At 52.1% G+C, this 20785-nt stretch overlaps 5 protein-coding genes across 5 annotated transcripts; 2 read left to right on the forward strand and 3 right to left on the reverse strand.

The window, feature by feature from the left end:
* Positions 1-1744: 1744 nt before the first annotated feature.
* GCG54_00014216 (uncharacterized protein) lies at positions 1745-3477 on the reverse strand (the record flags this gene model as incomplete). The annotated part of the gene is made up of 3 exons (XM_045414056.1): positions 1745-2615; positions 2667-2744; positions 2798-3477. The coding sequence occupies 3 exons, from the start codon at positions 3475-3477 to the stop codon at positions 1745-1747; spliced, it is 1629 nt and encodes a 542-aa protein (XP_045259577.1).
* Positions 3478-5294: 1817 nt separating this feature from the next.
* Positions 5295-9533, forward strand: GCG54_00014217 (Cholesterol oxidase; the record flags this gene model as incomplete). Its single annotated transcript, XM_045414057.1, has 8 exons — positions 5295-5883; positions 5934-6489; positions 6543-6877; positions 6931-7117; positions 7174-7409; positions 7463-7741; positions 7792-9019; positions 9083-9533. Coding segments are annotated over 8 exons (3861 nt in total), but the record flags the coding sequence as incomplete, so codon positions are not given.
* A 202-nt stretch (positions 9534-9735) lies between these two features.
* GCG54_00014218 (uncharacterized protein) lies at positions 9736-13998 on the reverse strand (the record flags this gene model as incomplete). The annotated part of the gene is made up of 5 exons (XM_045414058.1): positions 9736-10487; positions 10536-11204; positions 11280-13278; positions 13475-13723; positions 13783-13998. 5 exons carry the CDS (start codon positions 13996-13998, stop codon positions 9736-9738), a joined length of 3885 nt encoding a protein of 1294 aa, XP_045259579.1.
* Positions 13999-15452: 1454 nt separating this feature from the next.
* Positions 15453-16814, reverse strand: GCG54_00014219 (Aurofusarin biosynthesis cluster protein S; the record flags this gene model as incomplete). The annotated part of the gene is made up of 2 exons (XM_045414059.1): positions 15453-16100; positions 16164-16814. 2 exons carry the CDS (start codon positions 16812-16814, stop codon positions 15453-15455), a joined length of 1299 nt encoding a protein of 432 aa, XP_045259580.1.
* A 2145-nt stretch (positions 16815-18959) lies between these two features.
* Positions 18960-20615, forward strand: GCG54_00014220 (putative sterigmatocystin biosynthesis P450 monooxygenase; the record flags this gene model as incomplete). The annotated part of the gene is made up of 4 exons (XM_045414060.1): positions 18960-19052; positions 19103-19630; positions 19680-20299; positions 20354-20615. 4 exons carry the CDS (start codon positions 18960-18962, stop codon positions 20613-20615), a joined length of 1503 nt encoding a protein of 500 aa, XP_045259581.1.
* Between the last annotated feature and the right edge of the window lie 170 nt (positions 20616-20785).

The raw sequence follows: 20785 nt of genomic DNA on the forward strand, positions 1-20785 counted from the left end.
GGATGGGCAATCCCGCCGATCCGTGGACCTTTAGAAATAGAACAATCGCGCGACATTGCCTGACTGAGAAGATTTGTCTACTTCCCGGCGATGACCTTGTCAGCAACAACAAGGTATCTATCTCCAGCTAGAGCGAAGGATTCACTGGGCCACAAATCTAGATGAACAAGCTTTTACTAGATGACCTATCGCAGCAGCGAACTCTCTAGCATGATCCGCCTGTATGTACCTCCAACTTCCATGTAGGCATGCAATGTCATCACTCTCAGGATACTGCCGGAGATGCACGAAGTACTTTCCGGAATCTTGCCGAAAGACATCGGGAAACTGTGGAACTATTTTACTGTAACTTTCTGGAACAATATTACTTGGTTGGAATTGCGTCGATGTGTGCGGAATTGAGCATATGTATCTACCAGCATTTTCGGAGAGAGGACCGAAAATCTCGGCCGGTTGCCGATGAAGAGACCCACACTACCGGACCGCTTCGGAAGTCTCCACCTCCAAGCCCAAACCGATGCCGGAGTTACGAGCTGGGACGATCCACGGTTGATATCAAAGTACAACTATAGTAACTATGAGTTGTTGGTGATAATGATGATCCGTGCAATGCACAAGTGAATAGGTAATGCGACCAAGTTTCTAACCAGATTCATTAAGTGAGAAAAGGCTCAACTGAATTCTTGACGCTGCTCAATTGCTGAGCCCAGCTTACTTCGAAGCATTAGTGCGAACTGACCGAGAATAAGAAGTTCATATCATGGGCCTTGTTTGTGTCTCGTCATTTAGATGTCCTTGAGACTCGCGAGACAGGCCGTTGCGGAGAGCCAAAGCTGGCATGTTGTTGACGCTGATAATTGATCCTTTGACAATGCGGATTCATGTGCCGTTAGCACAGCAGTGGTGCGATGTTGAGGTTCGGGGTACAAGATGTCCAGTGCCTTGAGGCAGGTCCGCAACAGGTCCGCAGCAGGTCCGTAAGGCTATTTTCAGGGGTTTCTACCTTTGGGTAAAAGATCTGAATTCAAAGACTCCATGGTGCATAGGTTTGGTTCGTCGTTGATGGTATTTCATTTTGACAGGTAGTTGTAACGTCGGCGGACACGAGTCAAAACATTCGATGCAAAGCTGTAATCGTGATGGGGATGGCCGCAGGACGCACTGCTTTGACTTCGACGTCGCAGATAAACAGAGCCACATTTAACGCCACTGCTGTCAACACTTCATGATACCTTAGGCACATGGGAATTCAGAAGCGCATGTCAGAAGGAGAGATACGCGAAGAGAATGCCATAATTTGGGATATTCGTTTCAGAAAAGAATGAAACGGTACCACAAGTAGTTAGGAAGGAATCAGGAACCACAAAAGAAACAATACCACACTTCCGCTTCTGGGTTTCCATGAAGCGAAAAAGCAGACGTTTAGCGCCATTACATTTTCAGAACCATGGCTGCCCGCCCTGAATTCCATGTGCCCTGATTAAACTTCATCTAAATCCAACTAATTGTGGTTTCCTTTCAAAGGCCGTTGACGCAGGCAGCATTCAGAACGTGTAGGTTTTTGTATCAGGCGAAGCAATCTTGGTGGAGTATCAGAGCAGATGAGCAATTGGGCATCGAGGCTCATGACGACTCTTCTAAAAGTACTTGGCAAACCTGAGATCGATGGTTTTTATATTGTAGGTATTGAATGACTTTTGGCAATGAAGTGACAAAAGCAGATGTACAATCAACCACGGCCATATCAGTACTCTCCTGCATACTCCTCTTCTTTGGGACTATTGCCATTGACGTACTTCCAAAGACGACTCAGCTGATACACCTTCTTGATAGTGACATCTCCATTGATACCATGGTGTTCACCATTGTGCTCATGGCCATAGAATCCATTCTGCAGGTTCCTTAGCCTGTTGATCTGCTTGGGATCGTTGTACACATTGACCTCGGCATCCATGAACGTGTTCGGGAGAGGGGAGCCGTCGCCATTCTGCTGGACCTTCGTGAGACCCTTGTCGAGGGGAAACATGTTGTCAAGGTAGTGCTGGTTCAACTGGTGGCCAGAGCCAATGCGCTCGAACAAGGCGCCGCTATACGAGTTCCAGGCCTTCTCGAGTTTGTTGTTCTCCTTGATCTGCCTCTTACTGAGGTGCTTCTTCGGCTCGGTGCGGCCGGATAGAACAGCCGCGTTTAGGTTGTAGATGACGGAGCGGTCTTGCTGGTCGGCGGTCTTCTTCTTGAAGTGCATGACGCCCCATCGCGACACGAAGTCAAACGAGTTGGCATAGTGCTCGATGTGGCGGATGGCGCGGTTACGACCGTCGTGCTCGCCGTGGTCGGTCTTAAACACGCGTGGGTTATTGAAGTGGTTTGCAGCATTGCCGAAGGTATAGATCTCCAGCTTTTGAAGGATGTCTCGGGGGTGTTGGTTAATGAGCCAGTCCAAGATGATACTGCCTTCGAGCCCGCCCTGGGAGTGAAGGATTAGGACCACCTTCTCCTTTTCGGGGTGCATAAGAGCTTCCGAGATCAGGGCGAAGCACGCTCTAGTATCGGCTGTACCAAAGTATAAGCAGCGCTCAAGGAGGCATTGAATGACATCAAAGATGACGCCGGCACTGTAGTAAATGTCAAAATGAATCGGAAATAAGGTATAGTTGTCATCTTACGTCTTATTGTGGACACCAATTACTCTGCGATGGAAGGTCAAGGAGATCCGGTCGATATTGCTTCGCAGCCAGTGTTGTCTGTGCGATCATTAGCTTCAGGCATCTTCGAAGCAAAACACAGGAAGGCTCACCCGACAGCGACTCCATTAAGGAAGATCCATTGCTCTTTGCTGTGCTCCTCGTCCCAAAGACTGGCTTCAGGAAAGTCGGTAGATTGGATGTATCCATCAGGCATGTACCCATTCAGCGCGTAGCACACGAAGTAGTTCAAGGTGACGAATCCAATAATGTAAGCAACGACAAGATTGAAAGAGAAGAAGGATAGGAAAGGGAGTGAGAGAAGAAAGGTGGACTGGGCGATGATGAGGATGAGGTGGAAGGTGATGTCATAGATGTTGGCGAAGGACGGGTAAAGCTCGTCGAGGGGGCCAGAGTGGAAATATCGTTGCGCAAATGCCTCGAATTGGCGTCTGAGACGATTGATGCCGAAGTCCTGATCACCGATACGCTCGATGTCGAATGACCGCGTAGGCGGCTTCTCAAACAGAGGGAGGACGATGCCCAGGAGATAAGGGATATTCCTCACGAACAAGATCGCATCGTCGCGAATAAGCTTCCATGGTGCCCCTGTGTAGTAGTCAGGCTTCCGGAGTTCGAGCTTGGCGATTCTGTCCTTGATGGGGCGACGGGGGCCCTCTTTGCGGAGGAGCGATCGGAGGTCGGCGGTGGTGACCGGCCGAACGGACTCAGCGACGACCTTCTGGTTGCTCAGGTCCCTCGGGAGGGAATGATAAACATTGACTTTGGCCATTCTCAACGAGGGTCTGGGTCGGCTCAGCTGACAATAAAGAAACTTTGAAAGCCAAGTCTTACGATAAGAATTGGGAGGCGAGTTATTTTCTTATATCATTTTCTCATGAATGTCATCTCATCATTGGCTTTCCTGGTGGCTGGAATCTTGCCATAATATGGTAAGCATGCAGAAGGGAGTTGAAGCGGTCCTGGAATGCAGATCAAGACCTTGTTGTCTCTCACTCACATGCTCTGGCGGCTATTTTCACGTGCTGAAGCTCTCGAAAGCCTCTCGATGTGGGCTTTTCTTCGATGAAGCTTTCAAGCTGGCCCCTAATCTGACAGTTGCGTCAGAGATAGGGTTTCTGCGGTGTTGTAATTTTCTGCCCACCACGGCTCGTGCGAATAGTTGAGGGTGCTGCTTTCTGCATCTCCAAAGTATCTTACCTCAGCAAGGGCGGGATGGCTGAGAAGTGGCATTCCAGGGTTCGCATCAAGACACCGCCCATACTAGTGAAAATGAGCTGAAAACTAGTCTAGGTCTCCAATCACACAAGCTGTCAAACATTGCGTGTGGTGTCTCGGAATGTCGCGGCACCAGAAGCGATTCAATCAAGGGATGTTTCCCACATTCTACGGACTGCTGCAAGTTCAGCTCAAAATTTCTCAGCCGCCAGGTTAGCAAAAATGCTGTCCCTCACTCCGCTTGCGGCCCGTCAGCTAGTGCTCCCGCACGTAGAATCTGTCGTCTCGCAGCCGCATGTGACGTGCGCCCGGGTCACCAATCGGGGAGCCCCCGCGGTGGTGAGACAACATTGGAGGGACGATGCCTTATCACTTAGTAATAATTGCGTGTGCTGTGTTTTGACCCATTTCGGCGAGAGGGAACATTTCCCACTTCTAATCGGGAAAAGCTATAACGGGTCAACGGCTGAAGCCCTCGGGAAACGAGAGGCATCCGACTGGCCATTCGAGGAAGAGCATGTAGACACCAAGTATTCTCTGGTCGCCTGCGGAACGCGGCATTTGAAGAGTGGAGATTATCCAAACACCCCAAAGTACTCAGAACACAGGCAACATGCCGCTAGTATCATAGGCCTAGAGTCCTTTCCCCGCGCCGCACGATGGTTAAAGTTGGGACATGTTCAAAACATCGTCAGTCTAGAAGTGCTTGCGGCACGAAAAGCCTCCATTTTGCGGCTTTCTGGACGTCCTGTCTCGGTTCCTCGCGAATTTGTTTCTTCTCGACAGCTAGATAGGAAGAGCCCGCTGTCTCTGAAGGGTTTGAATCACATGCCAAATGTAAGATCGGTTTCGCCGAGAGCGTCGAGGAAACATGACCGTAAGCCACAAACAAATGTTTGAACGAATGGGAAGAACCAATTCGAAAGCTGACAGAAACGGGGCGTAATGTAGGCTATTCTCATAGCACACGAGTTACCGTGCCTCAACACCACTATCAGTATGCTGACTGTACGTTGGATGGCTGTGAGAACCCCCCATGCTGACGCCGAGCACAGCCTGCCGCATTCGGGAAATCCGCGAACCGGTGACTTCTCCAATACTAAGAGTCACTTTACAAGAGGCATGTGAATGAAACGTGGGAAGGGAGTTCCCTTGGCGACGGTCTGTGATATCGTCTCCCAGCAGAATTCCCGTGTGATTGGCTATGTTGACGAGAGTCCGGGGCCGAGAGACACCCGCAGCACTCCCTTTATAAGAAGTGGATATTATCCGTGGTTCCCGTCTGTTTTGGGGCTACTCGTTCTCATCTCAACGGACGCTTGCTAATTCTTTAGCGGTAAGTAAGTCTTAGTCTCTCGCGTGGCACCAGACACCATGGACGGCAACTCGGAGGTCAACGGCTCCAACGGCTACACCAATGGCAACTACGAGCCGCAGCACAACGGAACACCGCAGCTGCAGGACAGTCCCATAGAGCCGGAGTACGGCTACAACGATGGCAGTGACAACTTCGACCCTGTCACCGGCACGTATCCTCGCATCTCGCGCCCTGTTGAGCTGATTCGGCCCTCATACGATGTTGTTGTTATCGGCTCCGGCTACGGTGGGGCCGTCGCCGCCAGCCGAATGGCTCGAGCTGGACAGACCGTCTGTCTTCTAGAGCGCGGGAAAGAGAAGTGGCCCGGAGAATTTCCCTCTGGAATTGCGGATGCTGCCCAAGAGCTGCATATGACCAATGCAGCAACGGACGGCGTACTCGGCAGACTTGGGAAGTTTGCCGAAGGAGGCGACCCTACTGGTCTCTATCACCTCATTGTCGGTGATGGCCAGAACGCTTTCGTCGGAAACGGCCTTGGAGGTACTAGTCTCCTGAACGCCAATGTCTTCTTGGAGGCGGACCCTGGTACGATGAGCCTACCTATTTGGCCCGAGCAACTCCGAGGCGATAACCTCAAGCCATGTAAGTTTTGCACGATGTGGATTGCTTCAAAACAGACTGACGTGTACCAGATTACGAGAAGGCTCGCAAAGTCTTGGAGCCGGCACAATACCCAGAGGACTACCCCAAGCTTCCCAAGTTGGAGACGCTTGAGAAGCAGGCGAAGCTCATGGGATGGGGCGACAAGTTCTACCGTGTGCCTCAAACGACCAAGTTCGTCGACGGAGACAACAGCACTGGTGTCTCGATGAAGGCATCATCACTCACTGGCCAAGACACCACGGGTCTGAATGACGGAAGCAAGTCAACCACTTTGGTCAACTATCTCAGCGATGCCTGGAATTGGGGTGCCGAGATGTTCTGCCAGTGTGAGGTCCGTTACGTTACTGAAGCCCCTGACAGAGACGGCTACATTGTTTACTTTGCCTGGCATGGAGGCAAGCGAGCCAACTTTCAGGACATCTTTTACGAAGACCTTATGTGGGTTCATGCAAAGGAGCTGGTCTGCTTCGGTGCCGGTAGCATTGGTACCACGGAGATTTTGCTTCGCAGCCAAAAGTTTGGTCTTCAAATGAGCAAAGACGTCGGCCAGGGTATGAGTGGCAACGGTGATATCTTGGCGTTCGGGTAAGAATAAGAAACTTCGTTGGGCCGTATGAACAGCTACTAACCAATCGCAGATACAACACCAACGAGTACGTCAACTCTATGGGGCGACCAGACCCACCACCAAACCGCCCTGTCGGGCCATGCATCACGGGTGTCATCGACTGCCGTGACCAAGAGAACCCCCTCGACGGCTTTGTGATTGAAGAGGGCGCAATTCCCGCCGCCTTGGCACCGTTCTACCAGACTATGCTCCAGTACCTCCCTGGTCGTGTCTTCCCGCATAATCTTTCCTTTGGTCAGAAGGCCGACCACTTGGCTGCTGCTGTTGGTGCTCGCGTCTTTGGACCTTACAACCCACAGGGAAGCACTGAGAGAACCCAGTGCTATTTGATCATGTCGCATGACAGTAAGCGAAGCCCTTTCACCTCATCATTCAGACGCGACTGACTTTCTCCGTAGGCAGCCAAGCAACAATGAACTTGGTTGATGACAGGCCGTTGATCAACTTCTCTGGTGTCGGCACTTCCAAGAGAGCTACCAAGCTTGCGGGTTACCTCCAGAAGATCACCAACCTGATTGGGGGCACTTACGTCGACAGCCCATTCTATGCCGCTTTTGGAGAAAAGGAGATCACTGTCCATGCTATGTAAGAACCTGAGGGTCGTTTGTCTTGCTGGATAACTGCTTACATGACCACTTTAGTGGCGGCGCACGCATCAGTAACGACGGTACTGGTGCTGGCGGTGGTGTCAACGATAAGGGCCAGTTGTTCAAGGGTGATGGGGAAGAGGTTCACCCCGGCCTCATTGTTTGCGACGGCACTATTGTCCCTGCTGCTCTCGGAGTTAACCCTTTCGCGACCATCACCGCCCTTGCCGAGAGATCGATGGAGAAGATTGCCGAAGATAGGCACTTGACTATCAGGGAAGATCGTAATGGTGAGTCTGAAGCCAAGCTGAAATGATATTTCCAACATGCTGACTTATTCAAGGATCTCTCAATCTTTTTGGCAAGCCTGCACACATCCCCGAGAGCCTGCAGCGTGAAGATGCTTTCCAAGTGATGAGAGTTCAAGATATTATTCAGACGGCCAGAGATGACAACACTGCTGGTATTGCCTTCACTGAGATGATGGACGGCTGGATTCATATCCGTGACAAGAATGAGACGATCAACAACTTGTCTTTCGAACACGCAACGGCTACCGCTCGCGGTCGTGGCGAGTTTGCGCGATTCTTCCTCAGCGCTCGCTCATGGAACACCCACAACCGTAAGTCAACCTGCCCCGGAGACTCGAACAAAGAAGCTGACCTGGCCTAGTTGTTCATGACAAGGAGCACCCGGCCACTCTCACCGGAACCTTTACCTGCCCCAAGCTCGGCGGAACCTGTATGGTCCAGGGCGGCAAGTTCCAACTCTTCAATGACGACCCTCGCGCACCTGACACCATGAACCTCACGTACAACTTTACCATATCGTGCCCCAACGGCCAGAAGCTCCACTTCAACGGATACAAGGTCGTCAATCCGGATGTCACCCTGAACCCTCTCAACCTCTGGAAGGCTACTACTACCCTGTACTGCACCATTACGGAGCTTGGGACTAGTGACGCTGGAGATGAAAACAACGTTCTCGGCAAGGGTATCATCCACATTCGTCCCACCTCCTTCCTCCAGGAGTGCACCACCATGGAGACTACCGGCTCAACTCTCTACTCCCGCGTTGCTTCGACTGCGAACTTCCTCGGCTACTTCACCGCCAAGGCAGCCAGTGCTTTCCTTACGCCGTTTATTCCTATGCAGTGGCCCAGTCTGCCATTCAACAACTACCAGAACCCCTCAAGATACACGGAAGAGATAACACTTCATGCGAGCGATCGTGTCAAGACCAAGCTCTTCTACTGGAGCCCTCAATTTTACGAGCCCTACGACAAGCGCAACTGGGACGAGTCGAACGCGCCCATCGTTTTCCTTATCCCCGGTGCTGCTGTTGACCAGCAGATCTTCGCCTTGCCCACAATTGAGAAGAACGCTGTCAACTATTACCGTGCGAAGGGCTTCCGAGTGTACTCGATGGTTCACCGTGTGGGCAAGACCATCGTTGCCCAGCAAAACTGGACTACATATGATGCTCGACTGGATCTCAAGGCCGCTCTCGAAGAAATTCGCCGGAGACATGACATCAAGGATAGCGGAAGTGGACCATCCGTCACCACGTACGTCGTCGCTCACTGCGCTGGCTCTGTTGCTCTCGCCTCAGGCCTGCTTGACGGCACAATTCCGCGCCAGTGGCTCAGCGGTGTGACTGCCTCCCAGGTCTTCATGAACCCAATGTTTGCCAAGGTCAACCAGATCAAGGCCAGCCTTCCCATCTCCATGGCGTCTATCTACAGTCTCTTCCAGGGCAACTGGTACGATTGCTCGAGCTCTTCCCAGGATGGCATCATTCAGCAGGTCATTAACCAAGCACTCCGCTTCTACCCCGTCGGTCGTCGCGACGAGATTTGCAACTCTGTCGTTTGTCATCGTAGCTCTCTTGTATTTGGACGGTAAGAATCCCGATTCATGATCACGCATTACAACCTTTCCACCTGCTAACTTCGACGTGCTAGCCTTTGGTCCCACCAGCATCTGAACGACGCCACCCATGCCCAGTTGGAGAACTTCCTCGGAGGGACCTCGATGAAGAGCCTTCGCCACCTCATGGACAGCGGTCTTGCAGGCAACGTCCTTGACTCCCGGAACGCTGAACTTACCACATCTGGGAACATTGCCCGCCTCAAGGGGCTGCCCATCTTCCTCTTCTCCGGATCTGAGAACGCAGTCTACGACCCGCAGAACACCGACAAGTCCTTCACTACCCTCAGCGAGGTCAACGGCGGTATTTGCTACGAGAGGCAAGTCTTCGAAGGTCGCGGCCATCTCGATGCTTGGATGAGTCCAACTGCCCATGAGGAGGTCTACCCCCGTGTACTCACCCACATTGAAAATGTGAGAGGGGGCAAATATGAGAAGGTGAAGTCTTACATTAAGTCCGTTACCAAGGGGAACGCTCGTTGCTAAGCTTCACGCGCCTGACACGAGTCAACATTTCCTTTGTTAGAAAATCTCAAAAGTCTTTCTGCGTTTAAATACTCCCGAGTCACCACCGGACTGTAATTGCAATGGTATATGTGTTTTGGCACAACTTGATTAATGATACAACTCAGCTTTACTTGTTTCGCTTTACACCCGTGATCTAGGCAATGCCTTACGTGATGAAGTATTAAATGAATCCTTCAGGACCCTGCTTCGCCTCTCGAAGCCGTGCGGGTTCTGGTAGCAGGGCTGCTCGATCGATGTCATCCTCTTGATTGACCCCCTGCCCCCTCTCCGAATGCAAAGTCTGCTCGGATTGATGAGGTACCTCAGATTCCTGCACCCCCTCCCCTCGATTATCTTCATCGCCCTGTTGGTCGTCTTGTGGAGGTAAGAACCAGTGACCACCAGTATATGCTGTGTCCTCAACGCTCTCGACTGATTCAACGCCCATTCTTTTACCATTACTACCCGTGAGGCCTCCATAAAAGTACCTCCGCCCAAGCTCCTTGACTTTCTTTTCCCTCTCTCCAGAGTCCAGCTTCGAAAGTCCCTCGAAGTCCTCCAGCATCCGACTCTCGGCGACGTAGTACAACGCTCCGGCGATACTGCGCGGATCGACTGGCAGCTCGGGCCATTTGATGAATAGACTTGCTACCATGGAGGCCAACATGAGCGCAAGAATCGTAAGGCTGATGGTGGCGCAGACATTGTGGGATTTTAGAGTCTGCGTCAGGTTGTACGGCACGTTCGCGAAGAGAATCGGCAGGAATTCGGCAAGGATGGACATGAAAGCTGCCAGCATCAGAATGATGCTGCCCTCCAATATCGCCGCGTAGAGTCCGTAGAAACCGTTCGTTGGACGAGTCAAGAGGATAGATTTCTCCGGGGGCTGGGAGCGACGACCCATGTTGTGGTAGGGGCTGATTATTGCGATGCCTTGAAACGTTAGACAGGGGAACCCCAGGGCTAGTTGGATCAACTTACTGATGAAAATAGACTCCCAGCAGAAGATAATGGTAACACCCAACGCCGCGAAAAAGAACCGAACGCCAAACGTCTGACTATCCATGAAGTCTTTGAAAGAATTCCGAACGCCCAGTGTGAGATGGTAGTACAATATGATGATAAACAAGGCAGCGAGGAAGAAGATGAACCCGAGTCGCCACCACCACGTAAGTGCAATGAAAGGCACCGGCTTACGGCTTTTCTTTGCAATATCCCTTTGGTACGCGCCAGTGAGTTCGTCGTCTGCTGGAATTGCGCCAGAAGCTGTTGCGCCTTGGAGAGTCTGGGCTGAGTCGTCACAGTAGATGATGCCGTACTCGTCGCGGCCGAGATTGTTTTCGAAGTACCCAAAACCATATCGCTTCTCTCTCATCGCTTTTGCGCTGGCTTTGAAGTCGATTTGATGCGACCGAATGTCCGCGTTACGCGCAAGGGAGGAGATCCCGGCTACGCTCCAGGGGTTGGCATGGAGGCCTGTTTCCCAAGTCCGAAGGAAGAAGAGTAAGACGAGAAGCAAAACTATGATGGAGGCGATCAGGGTGACTAGGGCGTAGCTTGACATGGGAGAGACACCCAACTGGATGCCACAGCCCTCGATTGCTGTGATCTTGCAAGTGCCATGGAGTTTCATCCCGATAGCTTCCGTCGCTAGAGGTGCAAGTAGAGATGAGCACAATATGATTAATGTTGTGATGAAAGGGACCGGATGACCCTGCAACAAACTCTCAAAGGGGGTCAAGAAGCCTTTCCAGCCGTCAAATTGCAAGGTCATGCTGCTTTTCCCTAGAGAACCTCCTTTCTGTGCGAGGGCGTGGAAAGGCTGGTACAGCTTGGCGTTGAGGTCGATGATCCGGAGGGGAACCGCAATCATGACTGCAAGGATAATTGGGAGGAACTTCCCGACGAAGTAGTCGCCATTGGTAAAACTGAACTTTTCGATCTCGGTTATGACTCGATCCGGGCTGTCTGTTGATGTTGGTTTGGTCGTGGAGGTGATGAGAGTGGTGGAGGGCTTGATGGTTGACAAGCGAGTTGTGGGACTTGGCGTGGAGGTAATGGTCCTCAATGTGCCCGAGATAGAGGTGGTGAACGTAGTAGGCGTGGGAGTGGATACGATAGTACTTAAGGTGCCTCCTATGGTTGTGATTACCGTGAATGACAGAGGCATTGTGCCGGTCGGGGTAGTGATGATGGTCATGGTCGTCAGAGTCCCTCCCGATACCGAGGTGAACGTCCGTGGTCCCGGCGTTCTTATTATGGAAGTCTCCTTGCCGTCTATCGTTGTCTTGACAGTCTCTGGTAAGTCTGTTGTCGTGAATACGCCGGTAATGCCGCCAATCTCTGACACTAGGGTCAATGAAATGGGACTGAAGCCTGCTGTTGGCACAGAATTGACCCATAAGACGGTTGGTATGCCGTCAATAGTTGTCTGCACAGCCAGCAGTACTGGCTCTTGAGTGACAGGAACATTGACTACGGTCGCCTTTCCGTTAATCGTGGTGGGCATCTCTTTGAATGCGCCGGGCCCTGCTGGATTGAAAGTCGAAGGAACTACAACAACAGTCGGTGTACCATCCTTCGTCGTTGGAACGGCGACGAAGGCTACCTCTGGAGAAGGCGTCACTGTGATGACCATCTGGGTTGCCTGTCCTCCCTCATGTGTTACAACTGTCTGTGGAGGCGGCGTAAAGGCGACAGTGTATACTCCACCATCGCTCTTCACGATGGTTTGAGGAGTGCCCTTGTCCACAAATGTCTCGACCTTCCCATCAACAACGCTGGTGATGACCTGAAAGACTGGAGGCTGGGTCTGCGGCTCGTTGCCTCGGTTCCCACCGGGAACGGTAATGAACTTGGTAATCTCGGTGGTTCCCACTGACACATAAACCTGAGGAGGGCTTGTACTTGTGACGACGGATGCGACAGTTGACGGCACGGCACTGACGATGACGGAAGTGACATCGCTTGTGCGCGGTGGCACGGTAAAAGCTGACGTCGAGGTGTACGTAATTTCTATGGGCTCAAATGAGGTCTCCACGACTTCCGATACGGTGTGTTGTGCTGTCGATGTGATGAATGATCCTACAGTTCTTGTGGTCGTTTGGTAATACGTAGTCTTCTCGTCGCTAATGGTTTCGATACTGGTTATGGTTGGCCCGACCGGTATTATTGTCACGGAGGGGAAGGTCGTCATTGCGGATCTTGTGATCGTGCGCGGTATGCTAGTTGTGCGGACATCAGTGTGCGTTAATATGCCGGCGGTCGCGGATACTGTTGTCTTTCCGGTTGACGTGAAGGTCGAAGACACAGTGGTGGTGATCGCTGTGGTAAATTCGAAGGTAGTGCCCGGTTCGGTGATAGTGGTCGTGAATTCGCTGGTGATAACGGGCAGCCTTACCAGACGATCTCGACCGGTACTCGACGTGGACGACGTGATATCGGGTCCAGAACTGTTATCGGTGATGGCCGGACGCTCTTTCCGTCGGCCGCCTGTGCTTGATGCAGTTGCGTCAACACTGCGTTCTGACTCTGTCAACGATGTAGACTTTGACGTGCTGTCTGAACTGCTTGTTGTTCCTGGCTTGGCGGTTTTGGAACTGGATGCTGGACCTGTTGATACGGTGCTGTCTTTCGAGTTGATAGACGATGTAGTATCTCTCTCAGAAGAAATGCTTGTGGTCTTCACGGTGGTCTTCGGCGGGAATGACGTCGAGTCTGTTGGCTCCAGAGCTGTAGTAGTGATGGGTCTCTTCGATGACGTCCGAGTAGTCTCATCGGACAGACTTGTCTCCGGAATCACAGTGATGGTGGGTTGATCAGTTGCTACTACGGCGTGATCTGACGTAGGCACGACTTCGTATTTTTCTGAAGATGAAACCTCTGGAGATGGCACCTCTAAAAAGGAGCGACTAGGCAACGTGGATGACTCCGAGGCCCGTAATGGCTGTTCCGATGTTGCCTGAGTTTGAGATCCAGAACTCGTTGGTAGGTCGGGGGCGGTACTGATAGGAAGGCTCGCTGCCGTCGGAGAATTCGGCACAGCAGTTGCCGTGGAGGAGGGCGTTGACGGTGTGGAGTTGACTTCGGCCGGGGACGTTGACGGCGGTTGATCGGCCGATGTTGACTGCCCACCTGAAGTTGCATTTTGCCGGTACATTAGGATATGCCTGGGTTCAATGGTCGCCGTGCTATCAGAATTAGGCATCGTCGTCCTGGCGACAATGACCAAAGTCATGAGGATACCTAGCAGAAGAATAACGACAGCAATGAACGGCCATCGCAACGGCTTCGGCTTATAGTTCGGTCTTGTCGGCAACTGTATGGTTCGCTTCTTTTCCTCCTCGACAAAATGCTGCTCGTCGTCGACATCTTCGGTGGCTTGAAGGTTGTACCGCGCCTGCGAGTCGAAGGTCGACTGATCAGCGGGCGGAGGCTGATGCATCTTGTCTCAACGGCCGTTACTGACGACGTGAACCCGTTGCTTCGTCAGCCGATGCTGATTTACTCTGAAGAAAAGACCTAGGAAAACAGCGAAGCTCACCAGAGCCGTTTCCCTACGCCGCAGTCGAAGGGAGACTTGCATCTTTTGAGCCACTCGCCGCTTGAATAATGCTCCTCCCATCGGGCATTGTCTCCCGTCCTAGTGTATTTCACGACCCAGAGCCTGCTGCATTCGCCCCGAGACAAGAAGCCAAGCACCGCCCAAGACTTCCATCTTTCACGAACCCTGGTTCGTCGTTTTCTCGCCGTGCTGGCGCGGTCCAGCCTTCGGTGGCTTCCAGGGAGGCCGCTTGACCGCATCTGGGGCCACGTCTTTTCCCGCTCACAGGTTGTCCTGCACTCGCGCGGATTTAAAAAGGTTGGGAGCCAATCGAAGTAGGTGTAGACTGGAAGAGGCGTTCCGTCCCCCCCTCAGCTGAAGCCCGCGCCCATGCGCCACCTTGGCGACACCAGTCGCGATGCGGATTCCGGGACGGCAGAGCTGGATTTTGGCGCAAAAGGCTACAGTAGCCGGCTCTGAACTAGGTTGATGCGGGTCCAAGGGGCTGGCACCGCTTTGAGGCGTAAATGGTTGGATGGGCAGTGATGGTGCATTGTGACAGAAGAGTGCCGATAACCGTTGGCCGATGCAAGTGAGAAGGATTCCCAAAGTGGCATCTTGTTCGTTCGTGAGACCTATGAATGGCGTGTTGGAGATGCAGCCTGTATTGGCAAAGCTCTCTGCGACGCAAGCTTCCCTGGCCTTACAAGCCTAACCGCTGTAAGCGTACCCGAGGATCCAATGAAGTAGCTGGAATGCTCTGTGTTGTCGGGGAGGTAGGGCTGAAGTCGGGGATTGCTCTGGACGGTTAGCGAGATGAGTTGAAAGCAGCGCTACCACGAGCTCGGGGGCCCTTGTGTTTCACGTGGCGGATGCAGCAGCTCCAGCAGCTTGGAAGACAGTACTAGGCGTCTCTGGTTGTGTTTCTAATCGGTACTCACAGCCCAGTAGACGGGTTGCTCTTCATGTATCAATACAACGTAGCGCATTATCTTGCTTTGGACTGTTGAAGGCTGTGCAGAGTAGAAGCATTGGCAAACAGGTTGGTGTACCCGAGCCCTGTTCACTGGTTGATGCGAGAACCTGCTTCGGGCGTGAGTTGCTTCACTAGCTACAGGCCTCCGACTAAATTACAAACCGCAGCATGCACACAATAGTCTACGCCATCGTTGTTGAGTTCAAGATGAGAATTTCGAGTCAGAATGCTTTTGTATTGGCGTTCATGTTAGACTTTTGCCGTTCTTGCTATGTGGGATGTGATCCATTTTCGCAGCGCTTCCCGTGCGCTGCTGTCCATTTCCTTGATGCTTTGCAATGGACAGAGCTGCATCATTCCCGTTTTTAATGTGCTTCACTTAGAGCTCAGCGGACCATCCGAAGTCGTCTTGATTATCGTCCTCGTCAACATACTCCGCCAATCTCTCCTTCAAGTCCTGGACGCTAATCTCGCCGTTCTCGCTATCCTTCTTGTGCTTGTGAGGGGGAAGGGGAACGCGAGCAGGGACGTGGATGACACCGTTCTTGGCAATGCCGTCAGCAACAACAATGGGGATGTAGCCATTGAGCTTGACACGTCTGAAGCCGCGCCACACGGCGACGTCAACGGCAATGTTCTTGCCGCCCAGCAGAGTCGGGAGGTCCACGTGGTAGTGCTCCATGACATTGGCTTCCTTGTCTCCAGGGCGATAAAGGGCGTCGCTGTACAGGGTGGTGTTGGCGACAATCTGGTACTTCAGTAGAGCCTTCAGGAACTTCAGACCGGTCGGGCTGTTGAACAGGAAGGCGTTGGCCTTAGGTCCCAGACGAGCGAAGGCATTGTTGGAGGGGGCGAAGACGGTGGTGCCAGTGGATTTGACACCATGGATGTATTTGACGAAGTCGGTCTTCTCGTAGGCCAGGAGGAGGGTCGAGAACTGGCTGGGCAGGAGGGTGAGCTCCCGGCCGACCAGAGGAGGAGGAAGGAGGACGCTGTCGATGCCGTGGATGATTCCGTTGTTGGCACGCTGTGAAGCAAATCCAATTAGCACGTGAAATCGCAGTTGGCAATTGAGGTTGTGGGTACTTACAATGTTGACTGCAACAACCTTGCTGTAGAAGTTGACGCGAACACCGCCGAGACCAACGCTGGTGCGAAGACGCTGAGGCTTGTCACCGAGCCAGGGTTCGTTCAGCAGGGTGGGGAGCGTGTGGGTGCGCAAGACCCTCTTCGCGTCGTACACGCCAACACCGACATGGTACAGCAGAATGGACTTGATGGCCTCCTTGCTAAGCTTCAAGCCCTTGGGAAGCTTCGCAAAAGCCCGATCGGTCGGTGCGAATACGGTGTGGTTGGCCTTGGTGCTCTTCAACACCTCGACGATGTCGTCGTAGTCGCTAACGAGCTTAGCGAGAGTGGTGGTGTACTTGCTGCCGGCAACGAGATCAAAGATGGACTTGTCGGAAGTGTCACCCTCATCATTGAAGATTTCTTCCTCGAAAATGTGCTCAAACTTGTTCTCGACAGTGTCCTCGAGAGTATGCAGGGCACCCTCAATCTGGGAGGACAAAGAGTCGAAGCCCTCTTCGACAGTGTTCACGATGGAATCCTTGGACGGGATGCGGTCCCACCAAGAGGGGCGCTCGTCATTCTGGATCGACGCTTGCTCGAAAATCTGAGGGTCGGGAAGGATAAATGCGTTGGCAACGGCCACGCAGGACAGGGCAGCGATAGCCTTCATATTGAATTATTTTTGTCAATTCCCTGATAACAATACTATCTTGATTTTGATGAAAAAGGTTGATAAGAGGGTATGCAGGATGTCAATCAAGGGAATGGATGGGTGGTAGCAGGAAGGTAGATAAGGGAGCAGATTGTTTGCCGACATCAAAGAAACACGACGCCAAAGCACGCCAGACCACCGCAGGCAGAAGAATCGACTACGCCAACACCTAGAGGTCTAGTCGTCAGCTGACGTCAAGGCGATCGGACAGCGAAGGCGACGTGAAACTCTCCCCGCCCATTGTTCTCCAATGGGACCTTTGGCCCCGAACGAGCCGGAGGGAACACCAGACGGCTGCGCGGAGCCCTACATGCTTGATGCAACCCAGAAATAGCCAAGGTTTCCACCGGCTATGAAAAGGGATGGTCTTTCGTGGAGAGAAATGTTTCGCATCAATCGCATTACGATGAGGTGATTCCGGTGTGGGAGCTCGCGAGAGCTATTACGCGGAGCTCTGGCCAGCGCTGCCCAGCTTATCCGCGTAAAAGGGAGCTACAGCCATTCCGTCGTGTGCGTCATTCATCTTAGCTGTGAAACCGCATTCGTCCACAACCATCGGGGTCTCGGGCTTTTCGGGTCTCCATCCGTCGGAGTGTCTTCTCCCCGCCCACCGATCAAGCACGGCCCCACAGCCGCCTTTGCCGCCATGTGAAGGACCACTCGCTCGGCTTTGATCCCGGCCGGGCTGCCCACGATGTGAATCCCACCGGATTCCGAGCTGGTTCGGGGTTGGTGTTGAGGGTGTTTCGTCCCCCAGATTTTACAGTTCTTCTTCTTACCGTCCTTGCAGCATGCAGCTCATGATTCGCCCGAGATCTAAGAAACACATGTACCCATTGAGTTCGCAATTGCAGTACCCCACAAACAAGAAACCGTTGTTCGGTTTGATCCAGACATCACCAACTCTAAGAGCAAGTTGACGTGCTGTATTCGGTTTGTCATTTAACTTAAATCGGCGCCGAGTGTTCATCGAATCTCCGGATGAGGCTGCTGAATAATACATATTTCAATAATCTTTAAACTTCAGCAACTCGCAAGTCAAACTCGGACGGGCAAGCCTTCACTTTCGGTACGGCACTTGCCGATGAAGTATAATCGCAAAGCCGCCAACGTCTCTCAAGACCTTTCAGACTGGGAGCACCAGAACGCGAGCCTCTTTATCGTTGCCAATTCCCACCATGCCCAATCACTGTACTGGTCGCCTTTCTCAAGCGAGTCGAGCGAGGATTGAAGAATTAAATCCAGCCTCAAGACTTCTAGAATGAATCTGGTTGTGAAGGATACAACGCGGCATGAGTTCCATGTCCAAAGGTCTGAAAACGTCACGGGACGTATTTTTAAAGGCCTGCAATGCTTAATTTGCTGTTCACTCTCCTCGCATCCATGATTGCGACTTGTCTCACACAAAAACTCTGACTCCCAGTCCTGTTTTGCCTATCGTGACGTGGTAGAAGGCTTGGGCACGCAGTGCTCCAAGGAGTTGGCAAGCATCCTCAGCCGTAAGCAGCTCATCTTGTCACTTGATCGATCAAATTCATCAGCTCTTCCACCACATCAACTAGTAAGTAGGCCTTGAAACATACTGATCCTTCGAAACCATGTTTGTTGGTTGGTTGCGCTGAAGGTAAAGCCAAGCAGTTTGTGCGGCATGCTCTGGGTTCTTCAGCTTTCCAGTCGGGCTGAAAGAAGCCCCGGAAAATTCTATATATTTGTTGGTAAGTGGGTGTCATTCTCACTGTCATATTTGTCTAGCTGAAATTCGTAGGTTCCAACACCAACCTCACAGCGGGCTTGCTCTTTCAGCCGGAGGCCTAGACCACAAGGCTCGGGTAACCGGCTCTACCAAGCCTTCGTTTGAGGCACAGTTGCGAAAAGGAGTATTCTGTTGGTTTACGACCTCCATCAGCTGAATATTTTGTGGGGGTAGCCCTGTCCAATTTGACAACTTCCTGGCAAACAAGATGCACCTCAAAGGCACAGAATCTCACGCAATGTCATCAAATGTTACAGTCACACAGACAGAGCGGGATAAAACGCAGTTGCCCGCTCATTGCGCAACAAGACTTTGCTTCTGTATGTCCAGCATCGACAAAACCTACCGAAATGGGATATTGGTTGACGATTGAGGACGTCCTGTCCATCAGCGGTGGGAGTTTCTTCTTCCTGGTTGCAGTTGCAGTCTACGTGCTTCTCAACGTCGGTTCAAGTCGTTTCTTCGATTACGCTTCACAGCTAACAGATCACAGACTATTCTGGCGGGTCTACGATCGCCCCTGGGCCATGTCCCAGGCCCATGGCACACTCGGTTCTGTCGATGGAGACTGAAGGCAAGTCGGCTAACCGGAACTCGAATGACGTATGTCTACAATCTTCACCAAAAATACGGCAAGCTGGTTAGAGTTGCCCCCAATGAGATCTCATGCGTTGATCTTGATTCGGTCATCCGGGTGTATAAGATCGGTGGCGGTTTCGAGAAAGCGCAGTGGGTTGGCGATTTTGCTGAAAGGCTCCCGGCGCTCTCTCTTTCCTTTCTCACCAACAAGCAGGAAGCGAAAGAGCGACGAAAGTTGCTTCAACGCTCCTTTACACTTGCGTCTCTACGACAAAACTGGGAGAGTGAGATCCGTCAGAATGTGGAACTTGCGGTGTCGAAGATCAAGGATGAGGCGTTGCGGGGAACTGCTAATACTCACAAATGGTGGACTTTGATGGCTGCGGACATCATCAGCCTTCTGTCTTTTGGCCAGTCCTTTGGTATGCTGGGCTTGGGCAAGGTAAGCCAAGGATAAACTTCGTTTCAGGACTCGACCTTCGCTGATCTAGACCAAGAGCACGCTTTACATGCGGGCAATCGAGACCGCTTTGCTTGGAGCAGTTTTCAAAAGCGAGCTCCCAATTTTGCACTTCCTCTTCCGACTGATTCCCAGATCGTCGCTCCAGACACTTTCTCGCTGCCTCGACCAGTGTGATGCAGCGGGAAAGGATGGTGTTCAGAAACTTTCTCAACAAGACGATAAGACAAGAAGCCTGTTCAAAGAAATGATCATTGACTGTGGGAGGGAGGGGCGGCAATGGCTCAATGACGATACTATGAGAATAGAGGCAGCAGGGATGATGGTCGCTGGGTCAGACACCACTGCCGCAGTTTTGACCTATCTGATCTGGTCAGTATTGAAGCAGGAGGAACTGCAAAGACGACTCGAGGATGAGGTGTCTCAGCTGGGTGATGACTTCGATGACAAGATCCTGGAAAGCTGCCCTCTTCTCAACGCTGTTATAGAAGAGACGTTGCGATTATACCCGGCGGTTCCATCGTCTCTACCCCGGACTGTTCCAGAGGAAGGTGCTACTCTGTCGGCTCACTACATCCCAGCAGGCACAGTGGTTTACAGTCCTGCCTACACCCTTCATAGAGACCCAGAGATATTTCACGAGCCTCATCGGTACAACTATCCTGTCGTCTGACTGTGTCCTAGCGTTAACCATTCTGAATCCAGATTTAATGCCGATCGTTTTCTCGACTCGGCGCGGGTAACATTGCGACAAAGGCAAGCCATGATACCTCTCGGAGGGGGATCCAGGGTCTGCATTGGCCAGCACTTGGCCATGATGGAACTTCGACTTTCTGCGGCGATCTTTTTTCGGGAATGTCGGGGGGCGAGGCTCAGCAGTAACATGCCTGAAGACAGCATGGATCTTGTCGACTTTGTCCTTCTCACCCCCAAACGGAGGCGATGCGACATTACCCTACATCTGTGAGAGTGCAAGCAACATTCCATGTGAGAGAATTGGAATTCGCAACATTTCTGCATTACACAAACACAGGCAGTTTGAACAATTATTTTTCTCGGGTAGTGTCTGAATTATTGCAAAATGGAGGGAGCGCTACATACTCGGGCCGGGGTTCTAGGAACTTCATGTGCTTTCCC

Source organism: Colletotrichum gloeosporioides (genome assembly GCF_011800055.1).
Source record: "Colletotrichum gloeosporioides strain Lc1 chromosome Unknown consensus_75, whole genome shotgun sequence".
In the NCBI taxonomy this organism is placed as follows: Eukaryota; Fungi; Ascomycota; class Sordariomycetes; order Glomerellales; family Glomerellaceae; genus Colletotrichum; species Colletotrichum gloeosporioides.